Source organism: Telmatherina bonti (assembly GCF_933228915.1).
Source record: "Telmatherina bonti genome assembly, chromosome: 2".
Taxonomy (NCBI): domain Eukaryota; kingdom Metazoa; phylum Chordata; class Actinopteri; order Atheriniformes; family Telmatherinidae; genus Telmatherina; species Telmatherina bonti.
Genome location: NC_136620.1, coordinates 17,641,038 through 17,660,372, shown reverse-complemented (window position 1 = coordinate 17,660,372; position 19,335 = coordinate 17,641,038). Strand labels below are relative to the sequence as shown.

The 19,335-nt window shown below is 36.9% G+C and overlaps 2 protein-coding genes across 2 annotated transcripts; both read left to right on the top strand.

Moving 5' to 3' along the window:
* Window positions 1-289: 289 nt before the first annotated feature.
* On the top strand, window positions 290-6,841 carry LOC306768277 (serine/threonine-protein kinase pim-3-like; the record flags this gene model as incomplete). Its single annotated transcript, XM_079256565.1, has 6 exons — window positions 290-362; window positions 1,106-1,215; window positions 2,533-2,583; window positions 3,990-4,353; window positions 4,502-4,678; window positions 6,654-6,841. The coding sequence occupies 6 exons, from the start codon at window positions 290-292 to the stop codon at window positions 6,839-6,841; spliced, it is 963 nt and encodes a 320-aa protein (XP_079112691.1).
* Window positions 6,842-10,211: 3,370 nt separating this feature from the next.
* Window positions 10,212-17,354, top strand: ftsj1 (FtsJ RNA 2'-O-methyltransferase 1). Its single transcript, XM_079255053.1, has 10 exons — window positions 10,212-10,334; window positions 10,823-10,892; window positions 10,975-11,086; window positions 12,250-12,328; window positions 12,414-12,466; window positions 12,541-12,594; window positions 14,675-14,777; window positions 15,088-15,171; window positions 15,775-15,878; window positions 16,977-17,354. Exons 1-10 carry the CDS (start codon window positions 10,214-10,216, stop codon window positions 17,148-17,150), a joined length of 954 nt encoding a protein of 317 aa, XP_079111179.1. The 5' UTR covers window positions 10,212-10,213; the 3' UTR covers window positions 17,151-17,354.
* Window positions 17,355-19,335: the final 1,981 nt, after the last annotated feature.

Below are 19,335 nucleotides of genomic sequence, written 5' to 3'. Positions count from 1 at the left end.
AGGTCAGGCGGAAGGATCTAGTTGATGCTGCTAAGAGAAGCGGCAGCGGCGTTAAAGCGGTGGAGCAGAGCGTGGCGCCTCACATACGTTTCAGGATCTCTAACTGATTCTTTGGTCTTGGACAACAAAACAAAAAAAAAAAAAAAAAAAAAAATGGGCGGACTAACGACTGCTTTTAGCTGCCTCATATTTTTTATTTTGCCTGTGAGAAAGGTTCTTCTCTGAGATTTTTTTTGTTGTTAATCTTTCGCTAGTGTGCTGTCATTTTTGGGGAGAATTCCCGAGCGGAATGCTGCTCTCTAAACTGGGATCATTCTCTCATATTTCGTCCAGCGTGGATCTTCCGGCCAAGCTGCAGCAAGGTGAGTTACACACCGCTGGTTGCTGCTTTCTCTGGACCGTCAGGTTTCCTGTGACCTTGTCGATGAGGTTTATTTACTCATTTACTTTTCATACATTACATAACCCTAACCTAATTAATTTAAAACCAAACCATTAGAAACTATCATTTCTATTCGGGTCATAAAATCTAGGTCACCTCTGGCGTAGCACGTGCGCCGGCAGTATAAACAAATCAGTGTCGAAAATGGCGATTTCCCTAATATTTACTGACGTTTAGCCGTCATATATGTTACCGGATATAATTTAATATAAATATTTATGAGAATATTCAGGGAAAAAAATGCACAAAGTGGATATGTTGGAGGGGTTAAGCACATGACAACAAAGACGTCGGCCCGTAACGAAAGGCCGTACATAGATGATAAATAACGTCTTAAAATTTAGACTAACTATCTTCTGTGTAGATTATTGAGCATTTTAGATGGGGTCACGAAAGACTCCGGTTTGGTTTAATTGCTGATTCAAATTTTCTAAATAAGGACGATGTTTTTAGTATGTTCGATTTTAATCACACAAGTAGGAACTTATTATTATTATTATTATTATTATTATTATTATTATTATTATGAACCTTTAATCATGGCTTTGTATGAAAGTATGGGAACACCTCGGGGACAGCAGGACTAATGGGCGGGAATGGGAATCACAGATGGGTACAACATTGTGAATGTTTAATAATTCATTTATCGCTTTTTTTAATTAGCTAAAGCAGAGAAGCAGACGTTTGAGAAGCTGTACAGGTTGGGCTCCGTTCTCGGCAGCGGAGGTTTCGGCACCGTGTACTCCGCAGTCCGCCTGACCGACGGGCTACCGGTAAGAGCGCGCGGAGGTGCCGCTTTGTTTTGGTCCCTCCACCACATGGTTGCTCGCGCCTTCAAAGCAGCACCGAGCGAGCGGCGGCATTTCCGCTCTGAGCATTTCAAATTAAAGTACTCTCGAAAACTACTGAATTCTTGTTTGAATATGGAAAAGTTTTAAACACTCTTTAGATTTTTATTTATTTTATTTTTTACATTAATGGTGTTAAGATCTTTGTCTTTTTAACTGTAGCATTTAAAGGTAAACTTGGCACAGACAAACTATTACATTGTTTTTGTATATTTTTTTTGTTGTAACAATACTTCTTGATAATACATCTCACATTAATAAAAATCCAGTTGATTTCCCTTTTTAAATTATAAAAGTGCAGGATGGAAAACGTGGGTTGAACAGCTGTGGAGCTCAGGGTGAGTTTTATGGGTTCCACTCATAAAAACATTTTCAAACATTCTCTGTCATTACAGCAGCTCATTCTCCTATAGACTCTTGTTTGGTAATGTTTATTGGATTGGATGACTAAAATCTGAACAAGTGAAACATGTTAATGTTTCAACATTTTCCTCATTTAGCAAACAAAGGCTTCAGTAGCATGTTGGGAAATACTGCGCAACCACAACAGCCTGGTAACTCTTCGTCATGCTGGTCACCATTATGAAGCAGTCACAAACTGCTGTTGGATGGTGTCCCATTTTTCAACCAGCATTTGTCACCAGTCAGTGTGGTTGTGCCGGTCACCCTGATACCAGCAGAAACCCCAGCTGATCTAATAAGTGTTTACTGGGGTTGAAACTAAGCTGAAAACAATACAGTTGCAAAATCAACTGTTGAGAAATCTTGGCAGGTGTTTCCATGGATCCCACCCATAAACAAAACTGTTGCTTATCCCAAACATAACTCCTTTTGATCCCTAAAAATGAGCAAAAACATAACAATCTTGATCTTTTGTGCAAAATTTCTGTATTGGTAAAAAGAATTATCAGTTTTTTTAAATGAGTGTGTTTTTTACTTTGAAGGCTGTCTACTTCCTGTTTACCTCTCGAGCTCTGAAACTTGACAGTGTTTTCCTGCTCCACATGCATCTTTGTTTTCACAAAGAAAGCCAGTGTCTAGTAGGTTTAGCGTCGAACAGATGATCTGATGTTTACAGTCTCCAATTGGGATTAAGAAGTAGCTTATTTTATGATTTCATTGCAACAACCAAAACAGTGAGATGAGTTTACTGTGAAATAAACCACAATATTTAAAGGCAAAAGCTGTAGACTGGGCGGTTGTTGTGAAAAGTCACACAGTTGTGTTGTGCTTTAAATACAGGTGGCAGTGAAACACGTGAGCAGAGACCGAGTGACTGAATGGGGCTCTCTGGTAAGACTTGGTCATTTTCATTACCAATTATATGTTTAATACTGACACTGTCACATTTATCATCACTCGGACTGATACAGTATTTAAAACCTTTTCAGTTTCAGCTTCCTTTTCCTTTTTCTTTGTTTGATCTGTTCAGTTTAATTAAGTCTCATGATGGCATTTCTTCTTTTCTTTTTCTTTTTTTATTGTAAATAATTTTTTCTTTTTTATGAAGAGCTGAGCAGCTTCACAGTTACCATCTTGCATCATTTGCTTCATCATTTTCCTTTGGTTTGAATTTCTGATCCATATAATTTAGTAAATGCAAGCTCAGGGTTGTAGAAGAAGTCAGACTTTGTCGACTAATAGTTTTCTGATTTCTAATAGTTTTCTGGCTGATTTTCCCTCTCATTTTCAGAGGTCTTTAGATGAAAAATCTTTTTCTTAAAGGGGTCCTATTATGTTATTTCGAGTTCCCTGAGCTTTCTACAGTGTTAGTGTTGAATCCTCATCAGACATGTGAACGGCACTGTTTTTTTATCACTTAAACGCATGTTTGAGTTTGAGTTCCAGCACGCTCTCCATTGACTCAACTGAACAAATGACAGACAACAAATAAAGAGTTTTACAAGCCCCTAAAGACCTTGAGAACTGTTCCTGAAGACTACTAAGGGTACATTCACATCAGCCTTTTTGATTCGAATCTGAGTTTATTTGCTCGGAAAGTCCGCTTGGTTTGGGGAGCTGTGAATGCGGCAAACAAATTCTGAGTCGAACCAAAGAAGCGGACTCTGTACGCCTACAAACACAGGTCTCGGTCCGTTTCAAGCGCACTACAAAAAAAAATCACTTCCTGCATTTGATGTAGCATTGCATTGTTGGGGCGTGTTAAGAGTCCTCTGCATTGTCTGTTGTTCCTACTGCTCGTATTGTTGCTGTGAATTTCTGCAGTATACTTGCATAAGACAAAAGAAAAACCCTAAAACAGCGATTGTTTCGTTTTCATGTTTATAACTCAGCTGGAAGGAAGTTTTCTTCATGCGGGTCTTGTCTGCTCTTTTGCTAAATACTAGTGCAGCGCCACCTTTGGTGGGAATGGGGATATATTATTGTAAAGGTTTGGCTCTTTTGACCAAAGTGCAGCATGAACGTGATTTCTCTCTGCATGGATACACCCCCTTACAACTGAGCCAAGTCTCAAATCAGACCAAGTCTAGCAGACTGTCCTGATGTGAATGCACCTAAAAGGATTCAGGCTGTGGGGAAGAAGAAAGTTTTCATACCAAATGTAAACTTGAAAAAAATTGAACTGTCTTTATCATTTTATTTATCCAGAGTTCATCAAAGCCCTGATCACAGGATTCATTTAGTCGGTTTGTTTTCTTTTAAAACTTGTTGGCTTTTAATGGAAAATCCCTTTGCAGTGTGGCATCGTGGTTCCTCTGGAGATCGTGCTGTTGAAGAAGGTGGGTGGGACATTCGGTGGCGTGGTGCGACTCTTGGACTGGTGGGAACAGACAGACGGGTGGCTGATGGTGATGGAGCGTCCTGAGCCAGTGCAGGATCTGTTCGACTACATCACAGAGCACGGCGCGCTGGATGAGGAGGTGGCACGGGCCTTCTTCTTTCAGGTGCTGGAGGCGGTGCGTCACTGCTACACCTGTGGCGTTGTTCACCGTGACATCAAGGATGAAAACCTGCTGGTGGACCTGAGGACCGGACAGATCAAACTTATCGACTTTGGCTCAGGGGCTCTCCTAAAAGAAACAGCTTACACCGAGTTTGATGGTGAGTCTGAGCGGTTAACTGATAAGTCTGCAACCCTTTTTTTTTAATGAAAAGCACCGCTCCTGCTACTTTAATATTTGTTTTACTTCTCTCGTATGACTCATCAGCAAACTGGAAAGTTCTTAATACTCTGCTCTCCTTCCTGCAGGGACTCGGGTTTACAGTCCTCCAGAGTGGATCCGCTTCCATAGATACCACGGGCGATCTGCCACCATCTGGTCACTTGGTGTTCTCCTGTATGACATGGTTTGCGGGGATATCCCCTTTGAACAGGATGAGGAAATCTTGAGAGGGCAGGTGTACTTCAGGCGCAAAATCTCCACAGGTCAGTCTGGCTGGTTGGGAGAACCATGCTAACTCTATAGGGTCTGCAGACACACTCATGGGTCCAAATCACAAGACAGAAAGTTAAGCTGACATGGCAGCAAGCTGCAGCCACACACTGTCCCAGTTTCAACTTTTTTTTAAAGTGCAGACTTTAAATTAGGGCTGGGTGATATGATCAAAATCTCTTATCCTGATATAGCTAATTTTACACCTCCATAGTGACATACATAACAATATGAAACTCTTTGTGTAATTTTGTTAGTCAACAGTTAATTGTCAGATGTGCTTTGCATCAGCCGCAGTGATCCCCTTCCATCTGCGGGAACTGTGGCCGTATGGCGTTTAATGGGTAAATGCCTGTTGCTGTGTTTGCATCTAGAGTTTATTATGAGCGCTTTCGCCACCACTTGACGCTGCATTTGCGACTTTTGCTTCTTGACTCTATTCTGTATTCTTCATCCTCATTCTTGCACAGGTGATAAAATGAGTTTGTTGTATCGGAGTCGGCTGTTGGGGCCGTGAGCTTGTCTGTTGTAGGTTCCATGTCGGTCTTTTTATGTCCAAACCGCATCAATGCGACAGAAATTTGCTCTTTTATGAACATACTCATAGGTTTGGGTTGACTAGTCATCTTTTCGTGAATTATCCTGCTCTGAAACGCATTTGCTACCGTCTTTCTCCATGTTTGTTTATGTATTGCAGCGTGCTGCAGTAAAGCACATTATCGTTGCGCGAACGATAGAGCCTCGTATGAAACAATAGACATTTTGTCGTTATATTGCCCGGCTCTACTTTAAACTAGATAGCAGTTTTTACATTGTGTCCAAGTAAAACCAGAGTGAAGATAAAACATGGATTGCCTATGTTTTATGTACGTTACATAATATTTGTTCCTGAATAAAAAAAATAAAACAAATTGGTAAAAACAAACAATTCCAGTTAAAAATATTCAGAGGAGAGATGGAAAAAAGACTTTTACAAAAATCCTAAAACCCCTTTTCCTATTTGTTAAAAATCACCACATTAGCCAGTCAAAAAATGATTCCAGCATCATGCCGTGGTAGGTGAGGGAGAAGAGGAAGTTGTGGGAGTGTCCAGATTGAAGGGCTCCCTCCAGGTGGACTGTACCTGCTAATGTCAAGTCTGTGAGGTCCACTCTGTCTTGTGTTGGACAACAACTGTTTTTCAGGGTTGGGGTAAAGCTGGGGTAGGTAATGTTGTGGAGCTAGCAAGATTTGAAAGTGGCACCCTGTCTTGTCTCCTCCCCCTCTAGTTTTTCTCCTTGTGTGATCAAAGGCTTTTTGTTTTATCAGAAATGAACAACTCCATGTTGGTCCGAATGCTTGGATTGGTCAGTTTTTACAGATTTACAGTAAACTGAGGGGTCTAGCTATATTTATTGTTTATGATTACAAAATGTATAGACTACAATCAGGACGAGGACGAGTAATAATTTTTAAAAAAAAAAGTAATCTCTTAGCAAGATTACCGACCTCTGCTTTAAGTGTTATGTTAACACCTGATTGTTTTGTAGATGGAACAAAAATAAAAATGTGTATATAAATACAGTTATACATACATTTATATTTGCATTACAAGTTATAAGTGGTCATATAAGCATGTTTGTATTTTTGAACAAAAAATTCAAACATTTCCCTGCTTCGATTCCATGTGTAATTTTAGGTCCAGTGTGTTTAAACACTATTGTCCAAATATCTGTAAAATCACATGACATGCTGAAACAAGGCTAAACAAGATAAACAGTTTTAACCCTTAAAACTCAGGTTTTTATGTAAAAAGCTTAGATCTTTTAAGCAGTCAACATACAGACATTATTAAGGTATGAATAGAAATGGCACTATATTTTTTTTAAAAATTAAAAAAAAATTGGGGGGGGAGGGGGGACTGAAGCCACTGAGCTCGGTGATGCTGTTTTGTATAATAGTTTTCTTCCTCTTGTGATCCTGTTGCAGAGTGCCAGCAGCTGATTGAGTGGTGTCTGAGGCAGCAGCCGCCTGAACGACCCACCCTGGAGCAGATCCTCCTCCACCCCTGGGTGACGGGCGGTGAACAGCACACAGATGACAGCAGCATCACGCTTTGTTCAGTTACAGCTGGCTCATCTTCATCACCCTCATCCTCAAGCCTGCAGAGCCTCTGATTGGCCTGGGGAGCTTGGTTTGAACTGAACTGACAGCTGCCACCAGCAACTTGGTCCACACAATCTCAGACTGCAAATGTCTCAGTGAATGAGCTGGCTCATATGTTGGACACCTCATGGCTTGCAGTCAGTGAAAGCGGTGTGTACAAGCACCACGAGACGACTGACAAACAATACAGGGTTGCTGAAGAATCGTATGAAAACGCTGCAGGCCAGGCTGCCTTCAGCCTGCAGGTAGTTGCTGTTCTAGTCTTTGTCCGACATCTGGTCTTGTCGGTGATAAATAGATTTGACAGAAAGCTGTGTGTGTGTGGAAGACGCAGCCTATTATGCCTGCCATGTTTAAATAGCAGTTTGTTGACATCAAGAGAAGTGGTCCAGAGCTGTTACTCAGTTTTGGTTTCTTTTTTTTTTTCTTGTAATTTTGAGACGATTCAAGTGGTTTGAATCAGTTATGTGAATGAGAAGGACAAATGTTTGTTTTTTGTTTTTTTGTTGAAGAGGTCACACAACATGAATCAAGTTAAATGTCACTGAGTATCCTCATCGTGTAGCTGGATAGGTGAAAACTGGTCTTAATACACCTTTTTTTTTTTTTTTTTTTTTTGTAGCTTTGCATCTGATAGGTAGCAGAACATGTTTACTGTAGTAAATCAAGGCTTCCATTATCATTCCCGTTCTTACTGTGTGTGTTCATTGCAGGATGTTTTGTCAGACCAGCAGCTAAAAATCTGTTTCCAGTGACAGAAATGGGATTCATAAAGGCCAGTTTATAGTAGCAATGAGAACACTTACCTGCAGACATTGTGGAATATTTCAGCCAAAGTTAACAACACACACACCTCCATGAAGCTGCGACTGCTTCGAAACACCAGAAATGTGACTTTTTCATACTTGACAAATGAAGAGAAATGTTTTGTTCATGCATCATCCATCGTTGACTCTAGTTGCAGCACATTAGGTAGGTGGTTGTCCACGTGTTCATTTTCAAGCAGAGCTGGTTTTTGTTTGAAAGTATGGATGCTCTTTTTATTATTTGAATATTTTGTTTTTTGAGAAGTTTTTCTTTCCCTCCAGAAACTTAGAGGTCCCACAAACGGTCCTGGTTGTAAGTCTTAGTTTGTCTCTCAGGAAAGGCCTGCAGTCGGCTGTGTCCTCTGCAGTCAGGGTGGAAAATGCACAGGCAATGCAAATATTTTTTCTATTTGAATATATGTATTTGTTTTTGTGTCCTTTTATAAATTGTATTTTGTAAATGTGTTACTTTCCTATGTTCCTTTTGTTGTGGTTATTTAAATGAACTTTTTTTTTTTCTTCCTACAATGCTGTATCATTGAAATTTAATTTCCTTTTATTTGTTACATGTTATATTGTCTATAAATGTAAAATATGGCAAAGCTGCTTTTTTTTCCTTTTTTCTTTTCTCAGAAAAAATAAACTTTGTTCACAAATAAACTCAGTTTAATGATTTTAATTTTTTTTTATAACCTTTTTTCAGCCTTTGATTTACAGTGATTTGCTATAGTAAATGATCGTTTTTCAGTTTAATAAGTTTTAATCCTTACTATATTTTTTTAAAATAAACTTTTATCCCACTTTAAAGAGAAATTTGACTTCAGTTTGTAAAAATATTAAATTCTAAATTTATTTTGAAATTCTAAAATACCAAAGTGCGTTAGGACTTTTATGCACAAATAGGGGTGGGAAATTGAATCAAAAAGTGGGTTTTTGGTTCACAATTTAATTTTTTTCCCCAAATAAAATGAATTCATTATGAAATTATTTTTTAAAAACTGTTTATTGATCATTTTACTTGTCTTCTTGGGCATTGTAGGAGCAGAATGATGGTCTTGCTACTGTGCTGCTTTTTCTTCATTAAAAAATGTAGCATTACATGTAGTCATGCATTTTTCATATGATCATAATTTAATTTAATTAGCTATATGACTTGCCAAATGCTGCTTAATCTGCTGAAAACAATGAAAGATTATGCATTCTCGACACAACACTGCAAACCAGAGTTTCTTCAGAGAAAGCCTTCGACTCCAACACAAGACTGAAAAATACTGGAGATCCTTCTTGTCAGCAGTCATCACCCGTCTTCATTTTAGGATTGTTCTTATTCATTGCTGTAAATCAAGCAAAAAAAAAAAAAAAAAACTACAACATTGAAATTTCTTTGGAATATCTTTTTCATAAATTCATTTTATATACTTAAAAATGTATATGTTACCATTTTTCTAGCATATAACAAAAGGCTTTTGTTTTGAGAGGAATCCAGATATGAGGAAATTATTATTTCATCTCCAGTTATTAAGATAATCCTGCGTTGTAGGGCTTTAATCACCACTGGACAATTTTCAAGTCGTTTTGATATTGACAAAACTTGCCTTGTAACGAATCATAATTTTTTCATGGTTTCTTCAGCTCTAAATGACACATATTCGCAGTAGTTGAAATAAAATTGAATGAAAAATACCTTATTTATCCCAGCAAGACAACGACGCCATCGTGTGGTCAAGAATGAGAATAGAAAATTATTGAAAATAACGAAGGCATAAAACTGAATACACTTTCTCAAAAGATTAAACTTTGAGTATTTAAACAAATGTTTATGAACTTTCCATTACTGAGCTTTTGAAATAATTTTGACTTATTTATTGTTATTTTGATCAGGCGCTACCGGGGCACCAAGGGGGTCTTTCCACCGTCAACATAAGACCAAAACGTGAACAGTAAGTAGGTTCGTGTTTACATTTCAGGCAATGTAAAAGTACGATTATGTGTATTTGTTTTCATTTTAAATCTGTATAAATATAAATTTATTGATGATCCAGTGACTTAATCCAGCCTCGTATGAGACAACAAAGGTGGCGTTGACAAGAAGAGACTGATGTGCACTCATAGCAAAGCTCCTATTTAAGAAATTAACACAAGGTTGAGTGGTTAAGAGTGAACTATTAATTATAAAAATGACCATTTTAAAATTCACATTTTGGTTGTTACGTTAGGCTATGATAAAATGTCCCTAAATGTCGATAAATTGGGTCTACAACGTATTTCATTTAGTCGTGTTATGGCATAACAATATGTAGAGTGATTGGATGCTGGGTCTAGTTAGCTTAATTAGTCATTTTTAAGTTATTTTCACGTGATGAGAACATAATTAAGTTCGAATATATTTATATTTGGTTTGCCATGGTTTGCAACTGTTGTTACAGGAGAACAAGTGATTAGTAAAAACGAACTACAACTCAAAGACAAAAATCAAAACTTACAAGCTGCCATTGCATCATTGCAACTACTGAAAAGCCCATGAAAACATGACTGGTGTGTTACTGCTTCGTGTTTTTTTTCTCAACAGAGCTAAGGATGGGTCGTTCCTCCAAAGATAAACGGGACATTTACTACCGTCTGGCGAAAGAAGAAGGCTGGAGAGCCAGGAGTGCCTTCAAGCTGCTGCAACTCGACCAGGAGTTCAACCTCTTCAAAGGTGAGATGTGAGAGCTCTGATGTACTGATTAAAATGACTGTAATAAATTCATTTGCTATTGAATGTGTTTATCATTCAAACATAATTATTTCCCTTACTATTTTACAATGAGTGAAGCAAGATGAGGTGGCTCAGCATCTGGTCGGGATACTTCCCAGACATTTTCCTACTTAGTTGTTCTGGGCACATCCCTCTAGGAGACCCTGAGGAAGCCTCAGCATCCCCCAGGATGATCGGCTGAATGTGGCTGTGAAAAGTAGAGTCTGAGCTTCCCTGCTTAGACTCACTCCCCCTGCAACCCAACTCTCTCTAAGTGGCAGAAAATGGATGGATGGATGGATAGATGTGCTATTTTACATGACAAAGATTGTAAAATAGCATTTAAGAAGATGGAACTGAATAATTAACAACAATTACAGCTCAAATCTTCTGTTATTAATCATGAAAGGTCTTTTGTCCTGTGTGTTTCTCATTTTTTCCTCTCTCAGGTGTCAGTAGAGCAGTTGATCTCTGTGCAGCGCCCGGCAGCTGGAGTCAGGTCCTTAGTCGGAAACTCAGGTCGGTTCCAATCATCTACATGGCTCAATCTTATTAAACACATATAAAATAATGATTAAATGTTTTCTTTCCCCCAACATAGAGGGCGGGAGGAGAAAGGTGATGGGGGTGAGGAAGTAAAGATAGTGGCAGTGGACCTGCAGGCCATGGCTCCTCTGCCAGGAGTAACTCAGATACAGGGAGACATCACCAAGGTGATGGCTACACACATCAACCACAGGGACCAAATGCTTAATGTTTAATCATTATTGTTGGTTACCTTTTTATGTTTATTGTTCTGAGCAATAACTTTGGATCTGTTCCACTGTTGCAGTAACATAGAGGGGTTCTGTACTTCCTTTAAGATGTGCTTAAAAGATTGTTCCAGATTCTTGAAATCTGGCATTTATCCCATATTTGTTTTATTGTTATAACTATATGTCTCATTCCTGAGTTGCTCTCAAGTCTTGGGGAGAAAAGTACAAATTCTCTGCAGCTTTCCTAAACGACACAAACAAAACCAACATTCTTCTTGTCTTTCACTGTTTGCATGATACTTTGAGCAACTTCTTTTTTTCGCTGACTCTACAATGAAGTGGAGAAGTGTAAAACCGGCATAAATCAACAGCTAGTAAATATTTTTGGAGTGAGAAACACAAATTCAAATGTAACAGCTGACAACCATAAATTATCCACAGTCTGATAGAGATTTCACTAAAAATGACAAACTGTTAATCAGTTGTTTTAACTCTTATTATGTCTGAAAATTTTTTTAAACTTTGTTGGATTTAATGTTACTTTAGTGAAAAGATTACTCAATAATTTCAGTAAGGAAAGTGAAACCTCTAAACCATGAAGTTGAAACTGGAAGAATTTGTGATTGTCTTTGACATGTAAGACCCCTTTTTAGACCTCAGAGGCAACAGCTCTTCTTCCTTACACAATTTTTCATTCTCATTTCATTTTGATTTATTTAATTCAAAACAACATAAAAATAAATACAAAATAAGACTGCCAATTAAATATGGCTTGATTGAAAAAGAGCAGAAAGAAGAGCAATCTTATGATATCTGCCCCCTAATTTCACGATCATCCATTTAACAATATTCACATACAACATCCAGTTGTTCCAAATTTGTATGAAATATCCATTGCATTCCTTTCTTTTAATAGTTTTGAAGATATTCAAATATTTACAGATATTCAAAATGTAACACCATCGTAATTGCTCAAAGTTATTCACATTATGCCTCTAACTCTTCATAAGAATAATTCATTTCTTTATACTTTGTGCAACATGACATCGAACCAAAGGTTCCTCATAAATAAGTGAGCATAAGTTTTTTTTAAATGACCTGCCATCTCTTCTGTCTCTCAGGTGTCAACAGCTCAGGAGATAATTCATCACTTTGAGGGGCAACCAGCTGACCTGGTTGTGTGTGACGGGGCTCCAGATGGTGAGACGCTCATTTCCTCAATGCACTTGCTTGATGTTAAGTTTCCACTGTCTCTTTAACTAGTTGTCACCTTTTTTTTTCACAGTAACCGGCCTCCATGATGTGGATGAATACATCCAAGCTCAGCTCCTATTGGCTGTAAGTACAGAGCTGCGTTGGTGTTTGCTGTCCGATGTTTTGTGATTTCATGCTGACAGCTGTCTTTGTCTCAGGCTCTGAACATCACAACTCATGTCCTGAAACCTGGAGGAACATTTGTGGCCAAGGTGAGGCTAAGTGATTGATTCCTCTCATTTATGAATAATTCACAGTTTATTAAGATGCTGTGATTCTGTAACGTCAGGAGGTCACAAATACATCTTCCTTCATTGTTGTACATATGCAAAGTGATGGGTTGGTGCGTCGGCTGTAAACTTGAGTATTTTAAGGGACTTTTCAATTGTTTTTAAACAACTGACTTGTCGAAAACTGTAGATGAACTCCGACTGAACAACAATGTTGTAGACAGAAACCACAAGGCGGCTGGTGTCGCTCTGTCCTCAGCCTAATTGTCACACTTCTGGGAACTTTACTTCTCAATGAAGTAAAAAAAATATTTTCCTGTACTTTAATGCAGCATGAATGTACATCAGTTTGGGTGTATGTATGGAATCTAATTCTGTTTTTATTCTAAACAATCTGTGACTAAAACTATATTAGCAATACACTCATCTAACTTTCAAACTCTGTACTTCTGACTCATATTGGTGGCACAGTGACCTTTATTATGTATATTCCTGGAGCCATTATTAACACACGTTGTGACTGTTCCATCAAAGAAATGCAAGAAGACATTTTTTAGCCCTTTCATGCATGCATTGATAGAAAACAATGCCACCTTTTTTAGATACAGTATTTTACCTCCACAGACATATGCAATGATATGTTTTTGTTTATTAGTGATATTTTGAATGTATTTCATTTATTTTAATGTATTCTATAAAATAGCAATAAAATAATACATAATTATATAATGTAAATATTCTATGAAAATATAGCTATATCATTTCCTTATACTATTTATTACAAAGTCAAACTTGCGTAATTACAATGTATATGTTTCTGTTCAATTATATCATGTATTTAAGTGATTGGTAATGTATTGGACGACTCACTAACATTCACTCATTTACAAATATACTGCCCTGTTTCATGAATATGAAAGAAAAAAAGCTTGTAAATAGGTATCCACCAAAGTGACCACTATCCATGAAACGATTAAAGGAAGCGAGGAAAAGGAAAAATGACAGAACAAGAGATAAGATGAGCATCAACATGGAACTGACTTTTACTGACTGGAGAAAAGAGACAGGATGCAAGACGGATGACAGATTAGCCTTTGTTAAAGGGGGCTGTAGTGAGAAAATCTGCCGAAGTTGAGTAGGGGGGCAGTAAAATGGTGATAAAACATGGTGAACTAAAACAAGCCAATTAAATCATTTTTCACTTCCAGTATGTTTATCCTTGGTTCTCTGAGGTCCAATAACAAACCCAAACTTTCATGAGACAAACCTGCTAAGTCAGCTACAATTAACAAATGACATTACAGTCTGTCTGTGACATTCTAAGATGATTAGGTTAGTTTATCATATTTGAGCAATGTCAGTCATGTACAATGGGACTAAAATTTAGCTGCCAGCTGCTGTGTTTAGTTAAATTGGTGAAAATGTGGGTCTAATTTTCCCCAAGTTTTTGCTATTAGACTCAGAGCCTCTGTGTGAAATACTGCAGTTGGCAAATTAATATTCCTTTAAAGAAGATTTCAGTTTTTTTTTTTTCCAGCCCAGACTGCAGCACTGTCATTGAAAATGAGTTTTTGCTCCCGAGTGTTGTGTTCCCTTTAGTGTTGCTTGGAGCCAGCAGCTGTAAATACCTGTGGTAGTAGTAATGTGACCCAGCCAGAATGCAGATTAAACTCTTAGAAGCAAGATGTCTGTCTTACTGGCAGTATTGGAGATTAAAAGAATTTATTAGCACCAGAATAGCTTGTTTAAAATTTATTACTTGCCATTTGTCATATTGATGATCGATTCTTTCCTTAATTATCCCAGTGCAATATTTCTATAATTGTTGAATTACCTAAATTATTTTTTATAGTTTTTTTTGGACCTATAATATTTGGAATGTAGATGTTTAAGAGCTAAAACAAAGTCTGTGTGAAAATTGACCAAATTTGCATGAGCTGAACTTTGGGATGTCTGTTTTGTTTGTGTGATTGGCACAAAGACAACAATTCACTGTTTATTGTCATTTCCCTCTGGGATTAAAAAAGTTATTTAAAATTGATTTTAATTCAATTTGTGTCAGATCTTCCGAGGTAAAGATGTGACGCTGTTGTACTCTCAGCTGAAGATCTTCTTCAGCAGTGTGACCTGCGCCAAGCCTCGCAGCAGCAGAAACTCCAGCATCGGTGAGTCACAGCTGCTGCTGGTCAATGGGACTGCAAAGCAAGCAACTTCCTAAAGCTGAAAGCAACTTTATTAATAATAAATGTTATTAATAATGAAAGACTATCTGATGTCATTTTTGATACAAGATGTTGTATTATGTTTCAGTAATATTTTCAGTAAGTTTTTATTTTATGCAGTGAAAAACAGAATATTATCTTTCATTGAGAGAAAATTGATGCCTCAGTTAGTGTTTTAGCCTTGATTTTAACTTCTCATCATTTGTCACTAACTCTGTTCTCAAACTCACATAATTTGCTTTTTAATCTGCAGAAGCCTTTGTTGTGAGTCAGAATTACTCTCCCCCTGAAGGTTACGTCCCCAACATGTCCAACCCTCTACTGGATCATTCCTACGGTAACCATATGATTCATATAATGGAGAAAAAAATGGACTCATTGTGCATGTGTAATACATGATTTGTAAATTGTGTAAACCATTTTGTATGTATGCAACTTGGGGGAACTTGCAGACATGTATATACCAAATCAACAATATCATATGTACACACATTTAGCATTTAAGAACACAACATAAATTTTCACTGTCACAAATTGCAAAAATGCACAAACATTCATATTTTACGCGTCGTTTTTTACTTTTAGCATCACAAATAGGATCATGTTCAAAAAGGCTCCTGTGTATACAAAGTGTTAAATCACATTTATAATAGTGGAAGTAAAAAAAAATGTGTGTAAAATATCAATGTGCATTTTTTTTTAATCTGTGATGTGGTCATCAGAATTGGAAGAAAAACTCACCATGAGATTTCCAAACAGATGGCAGCGATGAAGATCAGATTGAAATGGAGTCAGTTCTCTATTGAAGTGTTTTGCCATTTGTCATTATTCAGACTCAGCAAGGCTCAACAATAGAACGCAGATTGCTCAGTTTATTGTAGGTAGACCCTAGGAAGACGTCTCAGTGCGCCTTTCCTGATTTCTGTTTCCTGCTCTGCAGATGTTGACTTTAACCAGTTAGAGGGCCCAAACCGCATCATCGTCCCCTTCCTGGCATGCGGTGACCTAAGTGCTTTTGACTCGGATAGAACCTACCCCCTTCAAGTAAGGATTCCTGCTTCGCCTCAGACTTAACCTTTTTTACCTCTAGTGTCAGGATCACTGTGGTAAGAATGTTTGTTGGTTGGAGAGGATGTTTCCTGCCTTGTTTCAGTCAGTCTGGGCAGCAGTGCTACACATGGAGCTTGCCACCATCAGTGTGTGTGAATACATGATGGATTCATTGTAAAGGAATGTGGGTTTTTTTTTTAAACAACCCACTAATCCGTTATTATTTCAGAAAAACTCTGATGTGGTTCACTCATTTGTAGCCATAAATCCAGAAGGCTGTGTGTCTGATATATGTTTTCTTGTATGCCAAGCCAGATGTTACGCTTGTCTCTTTTCATTACACTGAGTAGTTGTCTCTTTAGTTGTCACTTGTATCAAGATGATTTGGCAACAATTAATTTGTTTGTTTGTTTGTTTGTTTTTACTTACTACTTCTGTTTTCTAAACTTCTGAAAATGTACCCATCACTTGTAATTCACCTTTTTATAAAGCACCAATTCACAGCAAAAGTCAAAGCATGCCAGTTCAAACATACCGTCCAAGTAAGTCGAGTTCAGTTTAACTGATTGTAACCCAGTTATAATCAAATAATTGAAATGATAACTTCCGAAGAGACAGACAGAGAAAGAATGGTCCCCCTTCCTCACACAGTTTCACATTTCAAGACCTAAAAATGTCGTCTAATAAAATATGACGCAAACAGAATTACTTTCAGACAGCCAAAATAGAATACATTGCTTATTATAGGAATTTTGTACTCGTGATATTCTAATTATATTAAATATTCTCTTCTAATTTTTTTTTTTTTTTTTTTTTTTTTTACCTTTTTCTTCATCTTCATACTATCAATAAAACAACTGACATTGATACCTTATCTTATGGAAAGTCTTCTACCCCACAATCTCATTGATGTTTGTTGTAATTATCAAATAAGTTGATGTCTTCATTTTATGTTATTTGCATCCTCATCGTCCTTTTTGCAACTGACAGTGATCAATGACGCTCCTCCTGGTGAATTCAGCGCTAGGAGTTTTTATGGTAAAGATATGGCTCAATGGTATCTTTCTCTTGGCTCTTTCTTTCCTTTTCCAGCTTGATGCTGGTAAGCAGTACCAGTACACTCCACCCACCCAGCCTCCCATATGCCCACCCTACCAGCAGGCCTGCCAACTTCGTAAGAACAACCAGCTGTCCAAAGAGGAGGTGCCATCTATTTGTCCTAGCCAGAGCCAAGAGCAACTGGAGCCATCAACTGAGTCCACCTGATTCCCTACAACCCACCCCAGGACTGCTGAGGATTAGTGGGAAAAACAGAAGTGGACACCAAGGACACAATTATTACTGGAAAAGTGGCTGAGTTAAGTCTGTCAAGCCATGTGACGCATCCAGAACATGTTCAGCTTGACTTGGCAGGAGCAATGTGGTCCTGGAGGTTGACCAAGGCAGAGTTTTTATTCTTTTATCTGAATGTACCGGTATGTGTTACTGAAGTCTGAGCTTTTCATGCATAACAAAGAGACTGTACATGTTTTATGTTTAAGAAATAAAAATGATCTGACAGCAATCAGGCTTTTTTTTTCAACTGACTAGACCTTGAAAAAAAAAAGTTTATTTTCTTCTAGAAACAACTTCAGAAAGAGAATCTGGTGAAAAAAGGTCACATTCAAACTTTTTACGCTTAAACTTAAGTCAATACTGCCAGTTTAAATCAATCAAACAAACAAAAAATACCGATATACAAAAGATATACATAATCAACATTTATCAAGACAATTAACTAACAAACTAATAAAATAAATTAATTTACATGAAAACATTTTTGTTTTATTTGAAATACAATGGAAACAGTGGAATATTTGGAATTTTATTTATTTTTATTTGATAGGGACAAGTATGCTCCATGATGCAGTATGCTGAATGATGGCGCATACTGCAGCATTTTAGCCAAGGCTAATTTTCAATGCCTGTCCCTAGTTTGGCTTTTACACAATAAGAAAGTGCTCAATTCAACTCAACTCAACTTTATTTATATAGCACTTTCACACAGCACCGGCTGCAACAAAGTGCTGAACAGTAAAGACATAGTGAGATTATAACAATAGAAGTTAAGGGAATAAAAGATAAAACAATAAAAGCGATCAGAAGTAAAAGAAAATTAAAACAGAAAAAATAAAAGGAAAGTATACACAGTTTACATAGCACTGTGAAATTAAAAGTTACACATATGTGCCTTTATATATACATACAAAATACAAATACGTATATATACACCAAAATGTAAAATTAAATAAAACACATTCAAGGCTGTCAATAAAAATCAGTCCAAAATAAGAAAATTGTCAATAAATTTAATCAAAACTACTGTTTTGCCACCCACATGGAAAATTTACAATACTAAAAGTGAGTGCTGACCTGATTTGTCTTTATCCAGTTCTTAATTCTGGAAGTAAACCTTTTAAAATCTGGTATGGTCCCAAGGTCTGTTGGGAGCCTGTTCCATAACTTAGAATTCATCACAGAAAAGGCTGTCTGCCCAAAACTAGTCCTAAAATAGTGGATCTCACAGTCATGGTTTGTCACACTTCTGGTAACTCTGCTGCTGTTTTGTCTCTCCAGACATATGCTTAGAGGCTCAGGTACTAAATAATAGATACATCTGTGAATTAATTTAATAAAAGAGAAATTAATGAAGCTGTCAAAGCTCATCAGATTGTATTTTTTCAAGATATTGCAGTGGTGATGACGTATTTTTATTTTATTTTATTTTTTTATACATAATGCTGTTTTTTGAACAACTTACTTTGTCACTTAAGACCGCAGTATTTCCTTTAAAAATGCACACAAACATGATGAATATGCATTTTTAGAATCTGTTGCTTATGCTTTAGCTCAGTGGTTCTCAACCTTTGTGCAATACAGTACCCCTTGTAAAATATTTTTTTCAGCCACATATCCCCTAACCACTGCAAAGTATTTTTGGTTAACAAAAACATGAAATACAGCACTTTGTCATTTGTTTTTGGTTTATTAAACTTTTAACTTTTTTTTTTTTTTTTTCAACTTTTAATGTAAATTTAGTTCATTGAATGTATACTTACATTGGATGAAATATATTAAATATTTATAAAATATTATATTTATATTATTTTGTTTTAGGATGTTTTAAAGAAACACACACACTCTCGTCTCCTCCCCCGAGACAAACTTTTTTTATATTTTTTTATTTTATTTTTTTTTATTACACAATTGAACAAAAAATACAGAACATAAACTGATACGTCGGGGGGTAAAGAAATAATGAAAATAAGTACAAAAAGAATTTGCAGACCATGGACAATAATAAGAATAATAATAATAAAATATAAATAAATAAAAATTGAGCATAACCTGTGTATACGTCTATACACATACACATACAAAATATCAGTGAGACTATATCAGTGAAATAAGA